The 23,806-nt window shown below is 43.4% G+C and overlaps 3 protein-coding genes and 1 pseudogene across 3 annotated transcripts; 2 read left to right on the top strand and 2 right to left on the bottom strand.

The window, feature by feature from the left end:
• Nucleotides 1-4,851: 4,851 nt before the first annotated feature.
• LOC117861072 (integrin-linked protein kinase 1) lies at nt 4,852-10,006 on the top strand. The gene is made up of 12 exons (XM_034744537.2): nt 4,852-5,687; nt 6,053-6,127; nt 6,227-6,331; nt 6,452-6,534; nt 6,972-7,092; nt 7,218-7,297; nt 7,598-7,660; nt 7,763-7,878; nt 8,520-8,605; nt 8,754-8,875; nt 9,409-9,540; nt 9,698-10,006. Exons 1-12 carry the CDS (start codon nt 5,235-5,237, stop codon nt 9,717-9,719), a joined length of 1,458 nt encoding a protein of 485 aa, XP_034600428.1. The 5' UTR covers nt 4,852-5,234; the 3' UTR covers nt 9,720-10,006.
• Nucleotides 10,007-10,750: 744 nt separating this feature from the next.
• On the top strand, nt 10,751-19,093 carry LOC117861066 (uncharacterized). The gene is made up of 15 exons (XM_034744535.2): nt 10,751-10,987; nt 12,462-13,106; nt 13,199-13,511; nt 13,816-13,962; nt 14,056-14,144; nt 14,230-14,322; nt 14,812-14,938; nt 15,669-15,733; nt 15,807-15,978; nt 16,936-17,154; nt 17,282-17,329; nt 17,439-17,585; nt 18,005-18,087; nt 18,457-18,572; nt 18,668-19,093. The coding sequence occupies exons 2-15, from the start codon at nt 12,514-12,516 to the stop codon at nt 18,754-18,756; spliced, it is 2,301 nt and encodes a 766-aa protein (XP_034600426.1). The 5' UTR covers nt 10,751-10,987; nt 12,462-12,513; the 3' UTR covers nt 18,757-19,093.
• A 280-nt stretch (nt 19,094-19,373) lies between these two features.
• LOC117861095 (wall-associated receptor kinase-like 9) lies at nt 19,374-21,524 on the bottom strand (annotated as a pseudogene).
• On the bottom strand, nt 21,340-22,536 carry LOC140220058 (wall-associated receptor kinase-like 1). Its single transcript, XM_034744565.2, has 2 exons — nt 22,396-22,536; nt 21,340-22,298 (listed from the first exon to the last, which is right to left on the bottom strand). Exon 2 carries the CDS (start codon nt 22,231-22,233, stop codon nt 21,523-21,525), a length of 711 nt encoding a protein of 236 aa, XP_034600456.1. The 5' UTR covers nt 22,234-22,298; nt 22,396-22,536; the 3' UTR covers nt 21,340-21,522.
• Between the last annotated feature and the right edge of the window lie 1,270 nt (nt 22,537-23,806).

Below are 23,806 nucleotides of genomic sequence, written 5' to 3'. Positions count from 1 at the left end.
CTCATGTCATGTGCGGCGGTGGCGCTATCTCTGTTGCTGCACGTCACGTGCAATGGCTTTTGTTATTACGTGCAGCTAACCGCGCGTGTTTGTTTCTTTCTTTTCATCTCTGGAGGTTTGTGCGTACTATAATGGACCTCGGAGCTCGGGTCTTCTGTAGTCAAGGAAAAGAATGACAAGACCACAAGCCTCTAATGTTTGTTATGATGGTGAATATAAGCGGATTAAAGAGATCCACCCAGCAGGAGCTACCAAAGTCACTGGCGGTGGCGCTATCTCTTTAATTTGCTGCACCTGCAATAGATTTTGTTAGGTGCACCATGTGGGGTTTTGTTTTTTCAATCTTGGAGGTCTGAGCAACAGTACCATGTCCAATTTTGAAATCCCAAAGAAGGTGGAAAGGTGGTGTTATGATCCGGTACTAAAGGCCTCTCCACGGATTACTTTAAAAGAAAAGTATATCTATCTCCATCACATGTGATGTGTAGCTGTGTAGGTGAGACGGTACTAAGAACCCATTTAGAGCCTGTTTGGTTTGAGTTGCTTATTATAAGCAACTTGAAGTTGCTTATTTGGAGTTGCTTATTTTTAGTCTAGCTGTTTGGATACCCTTGCTTATGAGATGGACATTGTCATATTTGCCCCTTGTGTTGCTACCCCTCCAATTTGCCTCCCCACCCTTCTTCTTCCTGCACATGCCCGATCCCGGGGGCCGGCGGCGGCCGGGAGCGACGGCGGGTCTGCGCGGGGGCGGGTGGCGGCCGGGAGCGGCGACAGGTCTGCGCGGCGGGTGGCGCGGAGGCCGGCGGCTGTGGGTGGCGCGGCGGCCGGCGAGCTGGTGAGTGGTGACGGGGGAGGGGGGAGAGAGAGATAGGGTGCATTGAATGAGGGCAGGAGGTGTAAAGTGCACCTTTTAGTTCCCATAAGCAACCATAAGCAACTCAAGAGTTGCTTATTTGTTTATAATAAGTAACTCCATAAGCAAGAGTGATTGGTTTCGTAAGCAACTTATTTACTTATTTTAAGTTGCTTATGCATAAGCATGTGAAACAAACAGGCTTTTAGTACCAATTTATTAACGGTACGGTTGAACAATCGGTAGTAAAGGGAGTTTGGGACCGATATTAAAAGTCGATTCCGCGGTCGTGGACCGGGAACACCGGTCTTCTAAAAAGAAAAAGAATGGCAAGGCCGCGTGTCGGGTCTTCTATGGTGAAGAAAAAAGAATGACAAGACTATGTCTCGGGACTTCCGTAGCGAAAAAAACGAACGGTAAGACTACAACCCTCTAATGCATGGGCTCGGAATGACGGTGAATGAGCGGATTAAGACCCAACTAAAATTTAGTCAGGTTGCAATTTTTTTAGCTAGCTAAAGGTATAATTTTATGTTCACTTAACGTATGGGCTCGATATGATGGTGAAGCTAATTTTTTTTTCTCCTTCCCTTGGTAGGGTTTTTGCCTGATTTTTCGAGCCGTTTTTAAATTACCTCTTTAGTAGGTTTTTATAAAAAATTGATGGAGAAACTGTTTGAGAAAACCTACCAGGTGGCTCTATGAATCCGTAGTAAATCATTTTGTGTTACTGTTCACTCATAAGCCTGTCTTGGGCCGGTTTTGACCCACACCATTGTTTAATAGTCCATAGTAGAGAGCCATTTGAGTTTCTCAAAAAGAAAAATAGTAGAGCCATTTGAGGGAAGCCTGGCCCAAAAGAAAACAACAAGCCCGATATGGTCTTGCTGGGCCAGCTTAGCCAGCCATATTAAGTCCCGAAACAAAACTGATGGATTTTTTTTGAAAAAAAACTAATGGAGGTATTCCATCGTATCGCACTGTATGTCGTGCACTCTGCACTGCATCTGCATGACTCGAAGCCTCCTGGAAGCGAAGTCTTCGTCGCCATTGACGCAGATTGATGGAGAGAGTTTCGTTCAAAAACTAGTAAGGGCCTGTTTGGATGTTTAGCACCCGTCACATCGGATGTTTGGATACTAATTAGAAGTATTAAATACAGGTTAATTACAAAACTAACAGATGGAGTCTAATTCGCGAGATGAATCTATTAAGCCTAATTAGTCCATGATTTGACAATGTGGTGCTACAGTAACCATTTGCTAATGATGGATTAATTAGGCTTAATAGATTCATCTCGCGAATTAGACTCCATCTGTGCAATTAGTTTTGTAATTAGCTCATGTTTAGTCCTTCTAATTAACATCCGAACATCCGATATGATACTGCTAAAGTTTAGCATCGTAGTATCCAAACACCTAACAAAAGATTGATGGACATAGTGTGCTCGTTGAGAACTTGAGATTTTCTGAAACAGTAAAGAATGCGCAGAAAGGTCGATCGCCTCAGTAATTACCGTCTGGAGGATGACTCGTGGAAGAGCGGAACCAGAGTACCGGACGACAACAGTCAGTTCAGTCATTCTCACCTTCCCTGGCCCACCGTTCTCGGCACGTACGAACGAGTGCGCGTCACACTCCCCGCGCGTCCCGATCTGCTGCAAGAACGGACACGCCCGTAACACCACCACGTCCCCACCAAATGCATCATCGCAGACCACTCGTACGTCGTAGGTGCCAATAATATCCATATCCATATATCCCTTGACCCTTTGCTTTATAAAGCAAAGGACGGAGGACAAGGGGACTCGCCCGATCGAAGACGAACTGTGCCGATGGCGGCGGGCGCCGGGCGGCAGCCGGTAGCCGAGCCCCCACACCGCGTGGATCATGCTCGAGATGCTCCTCGCTTGCCGGTTTCCTGCGAGAGCGAAGGGGAACACGACTACACGAGGTTGGTTGGCATACACTCTCGGTTGCGTTACGATTTACGAGTGGCTCAGCGGCTGGCGCTCCATCCACCTTTGAGACAGGACGACGACTGGCGCTTTCGCCGAGCCCGCAACGCGCCGGCGCCGGCTGGCTCGCGGTCGCGCGCGACGGCGACGCGCGCGGCCGACATGGCTACGGGGAAGAATTGGTTCGGTGTTGGGTTCCGTTCCATTATTATGATGATGACGAGGAAGTCCAAACCACATGCGATGACGGTAGTTTGTGGTTCGGAAAGAGTGGCGCCAAACTTAAAAGAGAGGACCCCAGTGCTCTTGAATGATAATCTGATGTGCACGAGAAAAATGCCTCATCATCAGCTAACCCGATGGCAGACACGGCGAGTCGGCAGCGCAACGTTGAGTTGGCGCTCGCGCGCTCCGTGGCGCGTGACGGGAGGAGCGAGGGGCCCACCGGCTACGTGCTGCTGCCGTCCGTTTTTTTCTCCTTTTCCTTTTCAATTATTTTTTCAATGCAATTTGTACTAAGTAAATATTGTTATGCGTATAAATTATATGTATATAGTAAAAGTACAAATAACGTTATGTGTATAAGTTATGTATATTATAAAACTGCGTTACAAAATTTATCACATAAGTTGTTAGGGAAAAATTATACGTACTAATCGTGCGTGTAAGTTATAAATTACCAAAAATGAAAGTCGATCATAAGTTTTGTATGCTACCGAAGTTGTACTAAAAAATTCTCTCGTAAAAATTTGTTAGTACAAAATCATACATCAAAGTTATGTGTATAAGTTATAATATTCCAAAAATAGAAAGTTGCGGGATTTAAATTTTTCCAAAAATAAAAAGTTTGGAGAAGGTGGGGAGCTGTCGGGATTCGATGGCTGGAAGCTATCCCAGCGCGCGCTGGTTAGATAGCCCCAGTCGGCAGCCAATTATGATGAGATGCGCCGAAAAAAGAATCTTTAGGGGGGGGGGGGATCAGGCGCCCTCGATCCCTCGATCCAAAGCGCTACGTGCTGCGCACCATCTCTACCTTTTCTGATGATTCCATGAAAAAGAAGGACCAATCCTCCAATACCTGCTGTAGGCTTGCCACTGGGGAGGGTATGGCAATCCCACTCTTTTTCACACCTAAATCCATATAATTATTATCCACTCCTTACCCTCCCCGATCCTACTCATATCCAATGGATAATTAACTTTGTACTACATATATATACATATCTAATTAATTTTGTACTCTTCCCGTACCCTCTTTATTTTTATGGAATTTTTTACCCACATTCTAAGTATACTGGTGGCAGGCCTAACCTGCTGTCCACATCTCGTTTGTGATGGCATAAAAGAGGTAAGAACGCCACCGAACCATGATGCCGCTACGGCAAAAGCCACCAAATCTCAACAGGACCCAATAGGCCAATACCAACAGTAAAGTGATGGCACTACTCAGAACGTCTTTCTAGCAGATCAACTAACGTGTTCACCTGTGTTTCTTTCTAGCAGATCAACGTTTTCACTAGGCCTTTACTTCCAAAAGAAAAAGTTTTCACTAGGATAAGAATCGAACACCTTATCATTTCAATAATTTCAGCTACTGTAGCAACTGTTCGCATAATTCCAAAGGATTACATTTAATCATTTTCCGTTTAAAAAGTCTCGTGGATTGCAGGAGAAAACTATAGTACACGCCAAGAAAATTCAACGTATACAAGTCGCAGGCTGGCTGCTGGTCCGATGGCCCATCCAGGCATCCAGCATTCCAGGTTGGCAAAGATACAATAAACAAACACAAACAACTGGAGTGCGAAGCAAACAAAAGAGAAGATGAAAAAGTCGTCGGTAAGCGTTCTCACGAAGCGAAAACACGGACCGACACCCAGGCCACCGTCCCCACTCACACTCACTGACAACCTGACCAAGCCCCGCTCCGGTCCCGCCTCTCAGTGAGTCTGGCTCCTCAGCATCTCAGTAGACGACACGTGGCCGCGTTTTAAAACCCCTCCCACCGCACCGCGCTTTTCCCCCCGCACCGGAGCGGTTACTCGCCCCTTCGGCGTTTCCATTATCCCCCCCGCACTCCCACACCGCGCTGCTCGCAACAATTCCTTATTTCCATCACAAGAGAACAATTTTCCATATATATTTCCATCCCGTTGCTGCTTGAGCTTAACTACCATTAGTACAACCAACACCCAGCGCTGCTGCGTGTAAATTTGTACTGCTGGCGTCGATCGAGTCGTCGGCCAATTGGTTATTCGGGGGGGCAGAGCATCCGCCCACGCCCAATCATCCGCCCCCAATCCCCAAAAGCACCCACCCCTCGCGTCGCGCGGTCGCGAGATCCCACGCGCACTACCCCTCCGCGGCGCGGATTCTCTCCTCCCCTCCCGCGGCGGCCCCAGGGCCGGCGAGCTAGCAGCGATGGACGGGGCGGCGAAGAAGATGACGCGGACCATCTCGCGGCAGCTCTCGTCGGGGGCGGCGAAGCTGTGGCGCCAGCTATCGCTGGACCCGCACACCCCGAGGCGCGGCGGCGGGCCGGGGGGCGTCGGGGCGGGGCCGACGCGGTTCGCGATCGCGAGGCAGTCGTCGCTCGACCCGACGCCGCGGGGTGGGCCGGACGGGTCGTCGGCGCACCAGCAGCTCGCGGTGCCGGAGAACCTGGACGCCACGATGCGGCTGCTCTTCTCGGCGTGCCAGGGGGACGCAGGCGGGGTGGAGGAGCTGCTCAGGGGCGGGGTGGACGTCGACAGCATCGACCTCGACGGGCGAACGGCGCTGCACATCGCCGCATGCGAGGGGCAGGGGGAGGTCGTGCGCCTGCTGCTCGACTGGAAGGCCAACATCAACGCCCGCGACCGCTGGGGAAGCACGGTGCGTCAACTGTACCTGCCGCTTCATCAATCATCGCTAACTCTCTCTGTTCCTCGTCCAGGAACGTGATCGTTCTGGTTGTGGTGTCTTGTCCAGTTCTCTGAACCGGAGCATGTGCATACAGTATACACGGACTGATAGACCTGTTAGTTTCGGTGTACTTCAGTTCATGCTAAAACTATGGCTGCATAGCAATGTTAGATCAATGCGACGCTAACTGAACGAACTTTATGGTTTAACCTATGGAGCTCTGGGTATTGATAGAGAATAGTCAACGAGTTTGATTAGACCTGCATGATAAGAGGCAGTACTTATCTAACTTAACTTGGTCTCTGCTTGACTGCATTTTTTTGCACGATTTTCAGCCGGCGGCAGACGCAAAACATTACGGCCATTTTGAAGTATATAACCTTCTGAGAGCACGAGGAGCAAAAGTTCCGGTACTATATTTCACTTGCGCAAAAATTTCAGAGCTATTCTTCTTCTCTTGCTTTTCACAGATACACATATATTTAACATGTGCTTGTTTTACTCCCCAGAAAACCAAAAAGACTCCAATGGCCGTGTCAAATCCTAAACAGGTTCCAGCGTATGAGCTGAACCCACTTGAACTTGAGTTCCGAAGAGGGGAGGAGGTCACAAAGGCATGTGTTTTTTATTAACTTTGTTCATTTATTCTTCACTTTGCTGAGTTTGCTCTGTTCTTGTTTGCACGAACTTTTCAGAGAATTTTGACAGTGCTACTTGCCATACTATTTTTACAGGGTACCTATCTGGCGAAATGGTATGGCTCAAAAGTGTTTGTTAAGATACTTGACAAAGACAGCTTCTCGGATGCAGATAGCATGTAATACTTGCCTCCACGAACGCCTATCTTCAGTAACCTTCGATAATAATTATAATGGTTCATTCTTTTAATACACTGCTTTGTGCCAAATAGTGTTGAATAATGACTACTATGATTTATTCCTTCTCATTCACCCAGTGAAACTATCTTTCATGTGTACCATGATTTCAGCAGGCTGATGTTTTTATTAGGGATGCATATCCAAATTTGAGATGTTGGGCTGTTTAGCGCGTATTCAGACTTTTTATCCATCGTATTTAATAACTGATACTATAAGAGAGTTTGCCATATAATTAATCTGTAAATAACCTAAAAAAATCTGAAGCATTGTTATTTGTTATTCTTTTTCACAGTGAATTAACCTATTAATTAACTTTTGAATTTCCTGTTTCTTTTTCCATGCAATATTTCTAAGTTCCGTTGTTATGTCAATTCAGAAATGCATTCGAACACGAGCTTACCTTACTTGAAAAAGCACGGCATCCCAATTTGGTCCAATTTGTGGGAGCTGTCACACAAAATGTACCAATGATGATTGTTTCCGAGTACCATCAGAAAGTAAGTAACTGTGACGAATTTAACAAGACAAATGCATTTCAAGTAGGGCTCCTTTCCACATATATCCTATGACTCTTTTGTCATCAACGACTATATCTGTTTTCCCCCCTGATTTTTTTGACTAGGGTGATTTAGCAAGTTATCTTGAGATCAAAGGTCGCCTGAAGCCTTACAAAGCTATAAGATTTGCTCTTGACATTGCGAGGTGTGTGAGTACTCAGGACATTATCTCTTTCTGTATATGTTTGTCCTTTCTTGAAGTTCTATTTATCTTGCAAACTGTTGATTGAAACACTACATATACTCATTACTCACCTGGAAATAAGATACTCTCTTCCGGTTTATTGATCACAATGATAGGATAGATTTTTTAGTTGTGGCATTATAGATTTGTATTCTCATATTTAAATTTTGTGTTGTTTCAGTTGAACTCAATTGAAATAACACTATCAAGCTCTACCATTGTACCCAAAAAAAATTCTTCAAGATTTCTTTGTTTGTTCAGGGGACTGAATTATCTCCACGAGTGCAAGCCTGAGCCAATCATTCATGGCAATTTGTCACCAAAGTAAGCTAATTAAGCATTATTTCATCAATGGATTTGTTCAAGACTTCAAATATGCGTTGCTACATGTACACTATACGCTATGATACTTTGGTAAGGTTGCAGAAACATCGTGCGGGATGATGAAGGACAACTTAAGGTTGCTGGTTTTGGATCACTGAGTTTGATTAAAGTCTCCGGAGATAAACTACAAATGGCTCAGCCAACGACACAGCTAGACAGTATGTAGTACTCACTCTGTTATTCAGATGGATTTTTCATTTGCTGGAAATTTTTTTTTGGGTTTTTCGATGGAACTAGTTGTCATCATCTTGGAAAACTTAGTCCAATCCATATGCTATACTACTGATGCTGATCTCTCTAATCAGTCCTCTTTTTTTACTATGACATTATTGTTGAAATGTAAGTCCATGAGTTTTGTTAGTGCCTTCTTTGCGGATGTGGTGCTAGTTTGTTCCTATTATCAATTTCATGCCAAATTTCTTTTATAACACCTGATTAGAGATACTTAATGTTTTGGGCAAGGTTTGATCAAACTTTTGAAACTTTGACTATCAATAACATTTGGCACATTAGGTTTCAGAACTTGAAAGCAGCATGTATAGATTAGTCTTGAAAGATATTCCATAGTCTCATAATTTTTTTAGATTTTATAAATATATCTAATAGAAAATAATGGTCAAAGACACATTACATGTCTAAAACGTAAGTATTTGTTACATGACCATTTTAACTAGTGTCAAACGTTTTATTTCCCTCTACCCCCATGCGAATGGAACAATGCCTGTTATCTGGTGACTCCATGTGTTTTATAGTCTTGCTGATACATTATATTGTTTTCTACTTTTCTCAATGTGCCTAGGTGTATACACTGCTCCAGAGATGTACAGAAACGAACGATTTGACAGAAGTGTAGATGTATTTGCATTTGGTCTCGTTCTTTACGAGGTACACGAAACTATCCAATCTACTTGCAAGGAGTCATGGCTAATTATTTGTTGCATCTAGGTCGATGCGTCATTCGATGAGCAGAAATGCCAAGTTAACTTCGCAATTTCCACATTTACATTACTTGTCCGTTCTATTGATGTTCCAGATGATCGAAGGTACTCCTTTTCACCCGAAGCCACAAGAGGAGGCAGCTAAGATGATTTGTTTGGAGGGGCTGAGACCACAATTCAAGAATAAACCCAAATACTATCCCAATGATGTGAAAGAGTGAGTGGATCACACGCTCTAGCTTTGCTTTCACTTGATCAAGCAAGTTTAGCTGTTGCCAGCTAGACCGCCCTAGCAGGATGCTAAAACGATTAGGCTCATGGTTGGATATTACTTAACGGGATGTTTGAATACTAGGTGCTAAACTTTAGCAGTGTCACATCGGAGGTTCGGATGCTAATTAGGAGGACTAAACATGAGCTAATTATAAAACTAATTGCAGAACCCCCGTGCTAATTCGCGAGATGAATCTATTAAGCCTAATCAATCCATCATTAGCAAATGGTTACTGTAGCACCACATTGTCAAATTATGAACTAATTAGGCTTAATAGATTCATCTCGTGAATTAGACTCCATCTGTGCAATTAGTTTTGTAATTAACCTATATTTAATACTCCTAATTAGCATTCAAATATCCGATGTGACAGGTGCTAAATTTTAGCGGAGTATAGGGCCTTTAGGCGTCTAGGCGAAAGGCTGTCTATCGTCGTGCCATTTGGCTGCTCATGATGTTTCTTTGGCACGCTGCAGGCTGATTCAAGAATGCTGGGATCCAACGCCTTCTGTCAGGCCGACATTCGCAGAGATAATTGTGCGGCTGAATAAGATAGACGCAAGCTGTGCTAAGCCAGCTCGCTGGAGAGACACCTTCAAGCTTCCATGGTACGTCTCTGGCTGATCTTATCATACGAACAGCATCAGTTATCAACCCCAAATCCAATTCCAGAGAGAAGCTCCATGTCAACTTATGCCTGTGATTTGGCATCAGAATCTGTCTTGCCGTGAGTCTCATACTGTCGCGTTTTATTACCTGACGCAGGAAACATGCTGAAGAAAGGTAGCTGTAAAGTTCCGCGAGGCCGTCATCAAAGATTTCCTCCTTTCCCTTTAGCAAAATGTGAGTAAACATGAGTGAGAAATCCTGCCGAGTTACGGAATAGAAGCCAGTTCCTTTTCAGGTTTTATGCGGTCCCGAAGGAGAATGCAGTTTGTGTAGCCCGTATGACTGTATCTAGGCTTGTGCCTCCGGCCCAATCTCTTCTGAGCTATCTTCATCCAAACGGGAAAAAAAACTGAACAGTGTATTAAGTTTCTGAATATTCAGCACGTACCACTTCCTTCTTATGAACTACGGCACGTGAACGTTGTAAATTCTACACGGGTTCGGGGATCCTTTCCCAGTTTCCCTTTGGACGGCTGGCATGTCCGAATTTTGCGTCTTGAGGTTAAACACAGATGGGGATGAGTTGATACGGAAAGGCACGGGTGGAATATGCTTGGATTTGAAGGATTCCGTCGGTTTGTGGTGTGCGCCGAAAAGGAAGATGAAGCATATGCCAAAAGAAATATGCTGCACCTGCACGTGTACGCTCAGCGAGCGAGCGGAGAAAAATAAGAGAAGAAACTTTCGCAGCCCACAGGTGTCACGGCGATCGGTGAGTCAGCCAGCCGGGCATGCCTGCCCGGGATATGCCATCTGGGCAGGGCACCCAATGCGAAGTAGTATAACGGTCTGCGCGGCCACGTATCAGTACTGATAATCGCCCTGGAGAATTTTCAAAGTCATTCGCCTGTTTTTTATACGGGCTGCCAAGAAGTTTGGAACTGATTACTCGACATTCGGCAACAACTTCAAAAATTCCAATTTTGTTAATTTGAAATAAGAGACGTCCAATCCAATGGGAGTCAATAAACAACGATATGGTACGCAAGCATACATGATAATGCGGGCTAGTTGAGCTTGGTTTGCAGTTTGAGAACTTTCCGTTCAAATCGTAGCCTCTCCGGTTGGTTCGATCACACGGCCAGCACCAGTCCACTCCAAAGCAGAGGACTTGGGCCCGCTGGCCGTCCGTCCTCTGCAACTGCAAGACGTGCGGCGGCTTGCGGCAACTCCAGTCCCTTCCTTTTCTTTCTTCCTCCACACGGCTGCTTCCCCTGCCTCCTTCCCTGCAACTGCCCCTCCTCTCCTCCTCTGCCTCTTTCCCCTTCCCATTCCCCTCCTCTCCCTCTTCTCCACTCGTCCAAAGCCCTATCTAAACCCTACCCCGCGCAGCTCGCCGGGCCGGCCCATCCACCCGCCCTCGTTCGGCGCCGCGTCCCTCGCCCGGTGAGCCCCCCGCCGTCTCGCTCGAGGCGACCCTTTCCCAGTATCCCTCCCCGATTATTTTTGGCTGGCATTGATTTCTAGTTCCGTTTGGTGCGGGTGGAGTTTTCTCTCCGATTCCTTCGGTGCTTGGTGATGAGCCTGGGATGGTTTGATCAGTGCGATCATCAACCAGTGACTCCGCGCGGGGCTCGTTGTATTTTTGTTCTTTTTTTTTGTGAATTTTTAGGGGGATTATTTCAGTGGTGGCGATCGGTGAGTTTTGGGTATTTGGGGGCCTTTGCGGTAGCGAAAGGGGCCGAATTTAAACGGTGCTTAACTGCTTATCGATCCCAATGAGCCAATTATTTACCTTTTTTTTTTAAATAAAAGATTGCGGTGACGTACTAGTGATACGCGTCGTTGGCTCGTTGCTCCTTCTGCCGCCGTAATTATTTAATGTTTGCGCTTCCATGATTCCAGCCATCCTTGCTTGCACATGAACTGCACTGTGGGGGTGGTCGCTGATGAATGATGGTAATTGGGAGTATTAACATTCTGCTTGACCATGCGCTTAAGTTATGAACTTATGATGAATTTCAAACATATTCTAGTAAGATGACCCCACCCACCTGTTCATATGTTCTTCAGCTGTTTAGGATGGGTGCATTAATGTGGATTGCGATTGTAGCATGAACTGAAATGTCTGAATTGAACTGTTGCTGATTGCAAAAGTGTGGGAATACATTGATTTGAATCATCGCCTCCTTACAAATATGTTTAGTTTTTGTGTTGATATGTGGATAATCGTTAGATCCCTCGTTGGAATCAGATAAACACATAAAACTCTGGCCAAATTGGATGGATTTGTCAAAGTGAACTAGGAATTTCTTGGAGTGGTTGGCTACTGATTTTTAGTCTATCTGTTACTGATGTTCACGAAGTTTCATCACTTTCTATGATAGTTAATAGTGATAAAGTATTAACTTCTTACCAGCATCTGTGGGAAGACTCTAGATATTTGCCTAGCTGAGAATTACATGAACTAAATGCTGAGGTCACATGCCCCCCAAAAAGAAAACAACATTGTAAAGTTGCTTGTTGTAATGCCTATTCGATTGGACGGACTATGCCAAGCTTGGATTAATCACACTATATCAGAACTAAGAAACTGAGCCTATTGGTTCTTTCTTACGGCTTGAGCAACTGACTTTGGGTGTAAAACTTAGTTGCTAGTTGCTTTATATGTGGAAATATATGCATTACTGTTTTGTTTTTTGAATAATTATGTTTAATAAAATTCAGTAGAATTCTATTGGCACAACATCCTAGAATTTCTTGAAAAAAGTTTACTTTTGCCTGTTTTGGAATTATGAAATCGTTGTTATGGTTGTTGAGTCTTATTTTCACTATGCATCTTTGTTCTTTGCCAATATTTTCTTCCTTTATGTGGATAGTCAAAGCTTATAATTCTGTTTGAACAATGGGATTACTTCAGGATTCTACCTTAAAAGGCATGAACTTGGACTTCCCAACTGTAAAGTGAGAAGATGGCTTCACGAGCAATCACTAGGAGAAGGAAATATCTTTTGGATCATGTTAACACACCTATCCTCTCATCTTCCTCTACCTTCCAACATGGAAGAACTGGTTTGGAGGCTGAGCCAAGAATAGCACAGCGATTTCTGGAGCGAAGCTCTGGGGATTCAAACTCTGAGAAGGAGCAATATAGTGTGAACTTGACTAAGAGGAATTTGGCAGGTCTTGCTAATGGGTTTCTGCGACGCCCAGCTCATGGGATAGCTTTTTCTTATTGTGGAATTGGAAGGAATGACTTTGGGTTGCCGTTTGGAGCTAGATCTATGCTGCAGTCACTCCGCGCATCATCAACTGCAACTGCAGGGCAACCTAAGTTGGATATTGGTGATGAACAGAGTGAGGATCAAAAGCAAAATACAAAGAAAAAAGAGGCATCCCCAGAAGAATGTGATCAGGCTGTGGAAGGTCTTAGCAATGCAAAAGCTAAAGCCAAAGCTAAGCATGTACCAGAATCTCTGAAGACTAGCCAATCAGTTATACAGAAATTCTGGGCAAGGCTTCTGGGTATTGGCCCTGCTCTCCGAGCTGTTGCTTCGATGAGCAGGTCTCAGTTCTTTTCTTTTGTACCTAAATGCATAGATAAGAATGGTCTGTTTCTTTCTTAACTTAAGAAACGTTACTTCTTTCTTTGTCAAGGGCTGATTGGGCTGCAAAGCTTAAGCACTGGAAGGATGAATTTGTTTCTACACTGCAGCATTATTGGTTAGGGACAAAACTACTCTGGGCGGATGTTAGGATCTCATCAAGATTGCTGGTGAAACTTGCTAGTGGAAAAGGCCTTTCTAGAAGAGAGAGGCGACAGCTGACACGCACAACAGCTGATATCTTCAGGCTGGTACCATTTGCTGTGTTCATACTTGTTCCTTTCATGGAATTCTTACTGCCAGTGTTCCTCAAGTTATTTCCAAACATGCTTCCATCAACTTTCCAGGACAAAATGAAAGAAGAGGTATGTGTTTGACTGGTTTTAACTACCTGAGATTATATTAGTTTGGTGCTGCATTTTTCTGGATGTGAATACTACATGATCTATGAAACTTGCTGCCACACATTGTGGTAGTACATTAGTCCACACATTGTGGTAGTACATTAGTTCCATGGAACAGCATACCCTACTGTCACTCTTGTTGCAGTAAGATTAATCATTTTTGTGCATCTCATGTGTGAATAACTCCTGTGCCAATTGTATCATAAATATAGACATTATCATAGAGTGAACTGATCATAAGGACATGGTTCGTTTTCCTGTGCAGGAAGCATTGAAAAGGAAACTAAAAGCAAGGATGGAATATGCAAAGTTTTTGCAAGATACAGCAAAAGAAATGGCAAAAGAAGTTCAAACATCACGTAGTGGAGACATAAAACAGACAGCTGAAGATCTAGACGAGTTTTTGAACAAGGTATAGATTCTTTCTGTGCTCCATTCGTTACTCTATGTATTGTAAACTGCCTCTGCTATTTTTGATTGGATAATATAGTTAAATTGTAATTAGGTTAGGAGAGGTGAACGTGTCTCCAATGATGAAATCTTGAGCTTTGCGAAGCTTTTCAATGATGAACTTACTTTGGATAATATGAGCAGGTTAGACATTCTTTTATCATCTGTGCAAATTGGTCAACAAAATTACACTAGTGACTAAACAGTTTATTCATATTTTTTTTTGCAGACCACGCTTGGTAAATATGTGCAAATATATGGGTATCCGACCTTTTGGTACTGACAACTACTTGAGGTTCATGCTTCGCAAAAAACTGCAAGAGTAAGTATTTGAATTGAGAACCGTAAAACTTAATGCTGATTTAGTGGAGCATGTATATATTCTTATGGTGTTATGTACCTAATGCCAATAGAACAGAAATGGTCAATTTTGGAGATCAAACAATATCTTTGGTCTGTCATTCATTAAGCTTATTTGGCAATTATCAAATGAAAAGCTTATTTCATTCACCAAGAGAATGTGCAGTACTTTAATGGACGTGCAAGCTTAGTAGGCTTTCTAAATCATGTTGACTGTCTGCTCTGGAGTGGATTTAAATTGTGTTTGGGTCGAATAATAGTTTAGGTTTAGCACTAGGTTTGTTTTCTAATATATATGAGATAGTGTCATGATTTCTTTTTTTGTTTACACAATTTGCTAGTTCTTTATCCCTTTATTATATCCTTTTTCTGTTTGATTTAATACAGTACCATTTGAACTGTCTTCTTAAAATGCTACCTTTTCTTTTGGTAATGGTACTTATCTTTGCAGCATTAAGAAGGATGATAAGATGATTCAAGCTGAGGGTGTTGAGTCTCTTTCTGAAGAGGAGCTTCGGCAAGCCTGCCGGGAACGTGGTCTCCTAGGTTTGCTGTCAACCGAAGAGATGCGACAACAGGTTATCTCACTTAATCTGATGATGTGCACTTAATTTCTTGTTTTCAGCTATTTATTATGCTGTCCATTCTTGTTTAACTCAAAGACTCCTGTCTTTCCGAGATAGATTCTAGCATTTAATTGCAACAACATATATTTGCTAACAATTCCAGATTTTCCAATGCACCTTAAGCAAAGCTAACATTGCTCATTCCAAGATAGCCTTAACCTCTTGTGGCTAGAATTGGAACTACTATGAAATGGAGTAGCCATACTCCATCCGTTTCCGTGTAGGTCCTGATTTCTGTTCTTCCAAATAAGTGTCATGTTTACTTGTCCTAGTAGCTATTATATTTTTCTTTAACCTTTGTTAGTTGACATTTTTTATGGCCTTATTGCATGCTTGTTCAAGTCTGTGTACTGTCAAAGGAAAGTTAGTGTTACTACAGCACTTAGCTTGCGCTTTGAATTTTAATGGGCGCGTATGTAACCTAGAACCTGTGAGGTGTGTGTAGTGTTGGTGTGTGTGGTGTTGTATGGCTATATGAGCCTTTTATCTCCTTTCTTAATGCAATGATACGCAGCTCTCCTGCGTATTCCAGAAGAAAAAGGTTTACATGGGTCTGAGTTTAGCCAAGAGTTCAAGACAGCTATATATTAAAAAAAAACAGAAGAAAAAAAAATCTAACTGATGCCATGTAAGTGCATACAAAATTATGTTAGTAACATTCATTGCATCATCTTTTGCCCAGCTCCAAGACTGGTTGGATCTCTCACTAAATCATTCTGTGCCATCTTCACTTCTCATACTTTCAAGGTAAGTTTAGTAGACATTTTCCCAGCTGTCATGCTATTTCTGTTTGTGTTCTTATGTTTGGAAATGCTGTCAGAGCTTTTACTGTATCTGGGAAAGTGAAACCTGAGGAGGCTGTTGTAGCAACAATATCTTCACTACCAGATGAAGTTGTGGATACAGTTGGGACAGTACTGCCATCTGAAGATTCTGTTTCAGAGAGGAGGAGAAAACTGGAATTCCTTGAGATGCAGGAAGAACTTATCAAGGTGATGTATACATAGGACAATCTTTTTTATTGTTAGTAGATATAATATAACACATATATTATAACAACTAAACATTTGGTTTTTAACCTCCTATTCTGCCAATGCAGCCATAATATTTGGGGATATAAAACCACTGTACTAATAATTTGAAAGAGAAATTCTCTCCGTTGTGTGGTGCGCCTGCATCTTTCTTTCTTTTTTGGGGGGTGGGAGGTGGGAATGGGCTTGTGCTGGCCCATAGTTTTAGAACTTATGTTTCATTATTAGTTCAAAATCATATTTTCTTAAAGAGTTAAGCCACAGATCTAGTTTTATCTGACAGCCCAATGAACTGTCTCAGATTTTGTGATTACTTTTGTGCACCAATGTTGCATACCCTGCTGCACCCTAGTTATATCTCATGCTTGAACCCCTAGTTAGATCTTATGTTTAAACCTCATAGGAGTTCCTGTTCATACCTTTTCATGTGGTAGATGTTCAGATGAACTCAATTTCTTAGCCTTTGTTTGGGTGATAGGGATTAGGTTGAATCCCTAGGGATTGGTAGGGAAATCGAACTAGAATCCCTTACTGGGAATATGTCTAGCCTCTGTATATCCATTGAAGTTTCTCACTACATGGTTTATGCAATTTCATGGCAAGCCAGAAGATATTCAATTGAGAGAACCTAAAATGAAAATGGTATTATAAATGAAACTTGGCAATTGATATCCCTATCTGTATTGCTATCTGAGGAGTGCTTCCAATTTGTGTAAACTCTTCTTGTCTAACCTACTTCAAGATTCACACTGTAATATTGTCGATTATATTCTCTTTCACAAATCTGCTAACACAATTTACTCGATAATTATCCAATGTTTGCAGTAGCATTTATTTAGCTTTGACTCGATTATTTTATTTTGTTAACGCATTGATGCAACCCTGTTATTGATGCTTTTGAATCCCAAAAACGTTCAGGAGGAAGAGAAAAAGAAGGAGAAAGAAGAAAAAGCAAAACAAGAGAAAGAAGAGAAGGCAAAGCTCAAAAAACCAGATGGTGCCTCTGAAGATTTAGCTTTGAAGGAAATGACTGAAGCTACTGTTAGGGAAGAAGAAGAACTGCAAAAGGCAAAACAGTCTGACAAGGAAAAACTCTGCAATATTAGCCGAGCATTGGCTGTGCTCGCATCTGCATCTGTATGCTCCTAGTCAACCTTTATTTTTTTTCTTTTAATACACGTTGACAGTAATTGCACTGTAATTCTGTAGCATTAGTATCTCCCTTCCTTTCATCTGACCTTTTTCTAACTTATTTGTATTTCAGTCTGTAAGCAAGGAGCGCCAAGAGTTCCTGGGCCTTGTCAACAAGGAGGTATAATGTGAAGCGCATTAGACTAACAAATAATCATGCAGCCATCTTCCATTGTATTGTATATATAAGATGTACCCTTGAGCTTTAATGGACTTTTGTGCGAGTGCAGATAGAACTATATAACTCCATGCTCGAAAAGGAGGGCACAGAGGGCAAAGAAGAAGCTAAGAGAGCATACATAGCTGCTAGTGAGGAGTCAGACCACCATGCTGAGGCTGCTGCCGAAGAAAAGGTCTCATCAGCACTGATTGAGAAGGTAAGAAATCCTTCCATGGATTCTATAGACAATAGTTGAGCACTCACTTGCTAAAATCTGTTTATATTTCCCATATTTTGTTGCTACTACTCTTGGAACTCTGCTGCCTAAATATCCTTGAATAGACTGTGAAAACTATAAACAAATATCTGAAAAGTTTGAGATAAGGAGCGGAAACTGTTGTTTGCAGACTTGTCAACTAATGGACTCTGAATTTTAAGTCTACCTGAATTAAATATCCTTTTTTTTGGCAATTTAAAAAATGCTGCAAATGAAACATGCATCTGCATGCTTTTGTATCTTCAGTATGCGTTGGCATCTGTATGCTTTTATATCCTCTTTTTTTTAATATATATTTATGATTTAGGTGTTCATTATTCACATGAATCACATATAGCTTTGGCCTTTGCTGCATTCAGGTTGATGCTATGCTTCAAAAATTAGAAAAGGAGATCGATGATGTGGACGCACAAATAGGAAACCGTTGGCAACTGCTTGATAGGTAAGTCACTTGTATGTACAGAGTTGTTTTATGTTGCGTGCTTGTCAGTCAGTGCATTTTGTTATTGGTAAGTTCTTACTCATAGTAAACTTATTTTGCTTTAAATTGCGGTCAGTGGTAACTCTATTGCCTTGCATCACACAGTTCTATGGCATCTGTTTCTGTGATTTACCTGACAATGTTCAGAAGATTGTTTTATGAAATACACTAGTGTGATGACTCATAGCTTCCTTGTGGAAGTCACTGTAAAAGCATGGTATTTCTGATCCCAATAGCAAATGTATGTGGGATAGATTACTTTATCAAGCTGTCATCCATTTTGCATGTAGGTCCTCAGCATTCTGAACTAATTTGCACTGTGATTTGCAGGGACCATGATGGCAAGGTAACTGCTGAAGAGGTGGCGGCAGCAGCGGCCTATCTCAAGGACACCATAGGAAAGGAAGGAGTCCAAGAGCTCATCAGCAACCTTTCTAAAGACAAAGGTTCGTTCACCCATGATATCTATGTGCTGTTTCATTTGCAGCATCTGTACAATTTTCTTGTTATTTCTGACTATTTTCTTTTTGTACGCTTACAGAAGGAAAGATCCTTGTCGAAGACATTGTGAAGCTAGCATCACAAACAGAGAACAATGAAGAGGAAGAGGAAGAGGAAGCACGGCAGTAGCTGGAAGAGCATTTGGAAACATCACTCTTGTTTAGATAGGTGGCCTATATATATATTATTTCGTCAGGCAGAAAATTCAAGAGATCTCGGCTACTAATGGCAGTGTGCCGTGCGCAAATCGAAAGGCATTGCAACCATTATTTTGTGCCTCTCGGCTGACTTCGTTAGGGTGACTTCCAACTAGTAAGGTAGAATTGCTGTAAAGATGTTGACATTCGTATTGTTTGGTGCTGTGCTGTGGTTCAGGCAGGTAATCGCAACAAAAACATCAACTGGTTGCTATGGAAGTGGAAATACAGATCGGTTGGGCAGCTTTATGGTATTACCCATTACCCAATCTTGAAATTTTGGCCGGTTTCAAATTCTTAAGCAATGGTTACTGGATGTTTGGGTAATTTATGATAGAGGATGTTTATGGATATATGGTTTTAGCTGCTTTACTGTGCCGGTTCTGATTTGTGTACATGTGGACGTGGTTCCTGCAAAGCTCCACATTCATAAAGTGATCTTAACAAGTCATTGCCCATTACATGTAATTAAATTATTCCATTCTCCTTCAAACTCATCTACTCCGTCCCAAAATAAACGCACATCTCACTTCTCGAGGAGTCAAACTTTTTAAGTTTGATCAAAATTTATACAAAAATATACTACTATTTATGATGTATAATAAGTATCATTAGATTGAGCATTGAGTATACTTTCCTAATAAATTTATTTGGAGATACAAATATTGATACTATTTTCTATATTCTTAGTCAAACTAAAAGACGTTTGACTTCTCGAGAAGCGAGATGTGCGTTTATTTTGGGACGGAGGGAGTTTAAAGAATCATATTCAGCCTTATGCATTGCCTTGTTAATAGCTCTCTAACAGCCCACTTCACCGCTCTGCAGCCTTGCTCATTATCTGAAACAAGCACATTCTATGATGGACTCCAGGAATAACCTCAGCTACAGCACTTTGGATGCCCCTACAATAGTCGGTGACAATGGCCTTCGGAAGATTGCCCAGATAAGCATGCTATCCAAGCCTTAGTGGTCATGAATAGGTTTTTGCTGTTTCATCACAAAGCAGGGCACACCCCATCAAGACAGATTGCCCATGATAATTCACTCCGATGAATGTTGCAAGAGGCCTACCATGTTTACTAACCACAGTACACAGAGGAAGTATCAAGTGTGATGACGTCACTATAATACTCATGCAGCTATCGTGATAAAACACATGCACAAGCACCCTCTCTCCATTTATTTCCTGCGCTTTAGAAGGGAACAATAGCGGCGGTTTTCCTTAGCTTTGCTATGTATTGGGAATGAATATGAGTAGCATTAGTGTTCAGGCCACAACAGTGTCTCATCGTGGATAACTTGCTGACAACAATGTCTCCTCTTCCATGGTGAATTGTCTGCTTGTTTCCACAGCGAGTCCTCCCAATGACATGTAACGAGATGCAGTTTGATCCTTCTCGTATTTTCTCCTTGAAGTTGTGTTGTGATGAACCTCCATTTTTGTGATTCTCAGGTTTTCGAGTGTCATCTCAGCCCCCCTCATTGTAGGCCGGTCTTCTCCGTTCAATTTTGTGCACATTCCTGCTAGTGTGGCAACTTCATTGATTTGTTCACCCTCTTCTATGATTTGAGGATCTATTATGTCAACTAGGCTACCTTCGGCGAGTAGTGATGCGAAATGTGAAACAAGGCTGCCACCGTCATTGGTCCGGTAGACAAATGGTTTCTTCCTAGCAAGTAATTCTATAAGAACACCAAAACTAAAAACATCACTTTTGTCTGTTAGTCGGCATGTGTAATAATACATGGGATCTAAGTAGCCAATGGTTCCTCGGATGACCGTAGTCACTCCAGTTTGATCAACCTGGATATACTTTGAAGCTCCAAAGACTCTGTTAAATTATCATCAAGAAGTATGTTAGATGACTTGATATCTCTATGAAGTATTGGTGTTGAAGCAGCTGGATGTAGATAGGCGAGAGCTTTAGAAATTTCGAGAGCAATCCTTAATCGGTCATCCCATGATAATGATTTCGGCCCTTCGACGTGAAGATGGTGAGCAAGAGTACCATTTGATATGAACTCATAAACCAACAGTGGGACTTCTGTCTCAACACAACATCCAAGAAGCTTGACAACATTCCTGTGATTGATCTGGGAAAGAATTGCAACCTCATTTATGAATTCATCAATTTCTCTTTGTACTATGATCTTTGATTTCTTGATTGCCACAACTTGTAGGTCTAGAAGTCCTTTATACACAACACCATGCCCTCCACCACCAACTTTATGAGATGCATCAAAATTGTTTGTAGCCTTCTCAAGCTCCGCTAAGGAAACAATCATCCTTCCACCAATGTCTGCCTTTTGTGACATTAACTGCTGGAGTAGCACTCCATGATTTTGCTTGAAAAATCTCTGTTTCATGTTTCTAGCCTTTTGTACCTTGATTTTACGCAATATAAATGGGGTAGCAATGGCCAAAAGCAAAAGACTTATGCTACCACCAACTCCTATCCCAATCGCCAGAAATGAAGAATGTTTTTTAAGCGCAAACATTAGGATTTTGGACTTAGAGAACTTGCTCAATTTAGCAAGGATTAGATAGTGAATGCAGTCACCTGGGAAGCTTGCGGTGCACCCTCCTTTAGTCAGAGGATCCCCAGAGGTTCCACTAGGACAATTGCAGTGGAAAGTTCCAGGCATATTTATGCAAATTCCATAGCATGGGTAGATATCCCTATGTGCACACTCGTCAATGTCTAGAAAAATACAATGTAAAAAAAAGCATGAACAAGGTACGTGCTGTAGAACAAGAAAATGTTATTAAGAAATTAAAAAAAGGACAGTATCTCCGCCCCACCAGTATCTCCGCCTGGAAGCAGCCGACGCCGGAGCAGTGGCCGGCGACGTAGATGACGAGACCGCCGTCCCGGTCCTCGTTGCAGAACGCGGAGCAGGCGCTCACGGTCTGGTCGGGGTCCCCCGTGAGGAGGACCTGGGCGTCGCAGCCGCTCGCCACGAGCTTGTTCCTCATCTCCGCCAGGTAGAACGGCCCGCCCTCCCCGAGGGCGCCTCCCCACGTGCCGTGTCGTGCGCCGGCGGCGCCGCCGGGGAACTTGACGACGGCGCTGTTGATGCGCACCGTGGCGTTGGGGACGGAGATCGCGAGCATCTCCACGGTGCCGTCGCCGAGGAACAGCCTCCGCGGCCGGTGGTGGTCGGAGTGGTGGTGGCTGCAGGTGAGGTTGAAGCCGGTGGCGTGGTAGCAGCCGGGCTCGATGCCGAACGGGTACGGGATGCTGATGTTGCCGCAACTCCTGGTGCATCCGCGTGGATCATTCTCGGCTGCCGCCGCCGCCGCCGCCGTGGGCAACACCGGCGGCGGCAGTAGCATCGCGGAGGCCACAGCCACCGTGGTTAGCACCACGCTCCTGCTTATCGCCACCACCTTCGCCTCCTCCATGGATGCAACCACTGCGGCGTTTAACCCCGTGGAGGCGTGCGAGTAGCACTAGACCAAGACTTCCCCTGCACTTGCATAGAAAACATTAGATTTTTCCCTCACAAAACAAAGCGTAACTACTTCATATTGTTTTGTATTTCTGAAGTCCACTATTTCAAGTACCTGTCACGATTGCATCTGTCACTGTCACCTTGAGTGATAATGGGAAGCAGCTTCGACGAGTATTGTGCTCGTATGCATGAAGGAGAATAGAGAAGTAAGAGAGAAAAGGAGTAAGGGCATGTGTCGACGCGTGTTGTGCTGTCGCCCGGTACTCCCCGGAGACTCACTAGTGTAACCAATAAGCACCCAATTAACAATACGTCCACTGACCACTGTCACAATATCAAAGCTGGCGCGCATTAAGGGAACTGGTGCACGCATGTTCGGACACGCTGATAATACTTGTGACCGTGGCAAGCTTACAGGCTTCAAAAACCACTGCCAGAGGGCAAAGGAAAAATCCTAATTGCGTGTTGCAGTGCCGTATCCACAGACATTCAGACCATAAAACTTTGCAGGAGCGCTCCAAATCCTCTGATAGTCTAATCTGTGGCGCTGGAAGATGTACACATGGGGCTAATGGCTATATACAGCTTGAAAATTTCAGCCTGGCGACAGCAGCTAACAGTACCAGATAACAAAAAAGTTAGTGCATTGGACCCTCTCTCTGCCAAGTTCTTGCCTTTAGTGCCACGGCGTCCGTATCCTCAGGTTAGTTCAGTATTTCAGGCAGTCGTTACAGGAGCCAGAGAAGTCATTGTACCTGAAATTTACACAGGGAAACCTATTATGACAAATGGATAGCTGAGCTGAGGATATAGTAGTGATGCTAACCAAGTTTTGGGGCCATAAAAGCTATCTGTTTGTGACTTTGCGGGAAATTCAGAAATCAGCTATATGACAGCTATATCTAGTTATTTACTCCCACCATTTCAAATTGTAGGTCGTTTTTTTTCTAGAATACGCAGGAGAGCTGCGCATCATTTAATTAAGAGGAGGTAAATACAAAATTTGTACAACGCGGGCAGTTAACCGGGCACTCGCACATGGTAGTGGAAATAGACAGGGATTACATTTGTTAAAAGGGGCGTCTAGTAGCCGGAATTAAGACATAAAAATCGTAGCGCTAGCTAATAATCAGGAGGCTTCCAACCAAAGGCTTCCATGTTTCGGGCACCACTTTGAGTCCAAAGCGACGCTTCTTCAACAATGAGCGGTAGGAGTTGTTGCGGTGTTCGAGCAACGGCAGTAGCAAAGGCTCGGCCATTCCTTTCTTTCCATAACCGCCACCAGACTAGCATGACTGTAGAATCTAGGCCTTTAGCTTTGACGTTGGTCATGTTAGCACGGATAGATAGCCACCAATCGATCAAGTTGGAATTCGGGGTGAGGTTCGGTAGCTGGTTGTTGGTCCTTTGCCCAACCTGAAGCCACACCTGACGGGAATAGGCGCAATGACTGAATAGGTGATCCACCGTTTCAGCATCTTGGCCACAGAGATTGCACTCATCAGTAACCTGCAACCCATGTC

This window comes from Setaria viridis, chromosome 1 (assembly GCF_005286985.2).
Source record: "Setaria viridis chromosome 1, Setaria_viridis_v4.0, whole genome shotgun sequence".
NCBI classification, from domain to species: Eukaryota; Viridiplantae; Streptophyta; class Magnoliopsida; order Poales; family Poaceae; genus Setaria; species Setaria viridis.
Note: the sequence above shows the minus strand (reverse complement) of the source record. Positions and strands in the feature narration are given on the sequence as shown.

Coding starts and splice junctions, on each gene's coding strand:
- LOC117861066 (XM_034744535.2), top strand. CDS start 12,514: ATGGCTTCACGAGCAATCACTAGGAGAAGGAAATATCTTTTGGATCAT. Junction 14,145..14,229: donor ACTTTGGATAATATGAGCAG/GTTAGACATTCT, acceptor TTTTTTTTGCAG/ACCACGCTTGGTAAATATGT. Junction 15,734..15,806: donor TCACTTCTCATACTTTCAAG/GTAAGTTTAGTA, acceptor AAATGCTGTCAG/AGCTTTTACTGTATCTGGGA.
- LOC140220058 (XM_034744565.2), bottom strand. CDS start 22,233: ATGGAGGAGGCGAAGGTGGTGGCGATAAGCAGGAGCGTGGTGCTAACC.
- LOC117861072 (XM_034744537.2), top strand. CDS start 5,235: ATGGACGGGGCGGCGAAGAAGATGACGCGGACCATCTCGCGGCAGCTC. Junction 7,298..7,597: donor TTTGCTCTTGACATTGCGAG/GTGTGTGAGTAC, acceptor TTGTTTGTTCAG/GGGACTGAATTATCTCCACG. Junction 8,876..9,408: donor TATCCCAATGATGTGAAAGA/GTGAGTGGATCA, acceptor GGCACGCTGCAG/GCTGATTCAAGAATGCTGGG.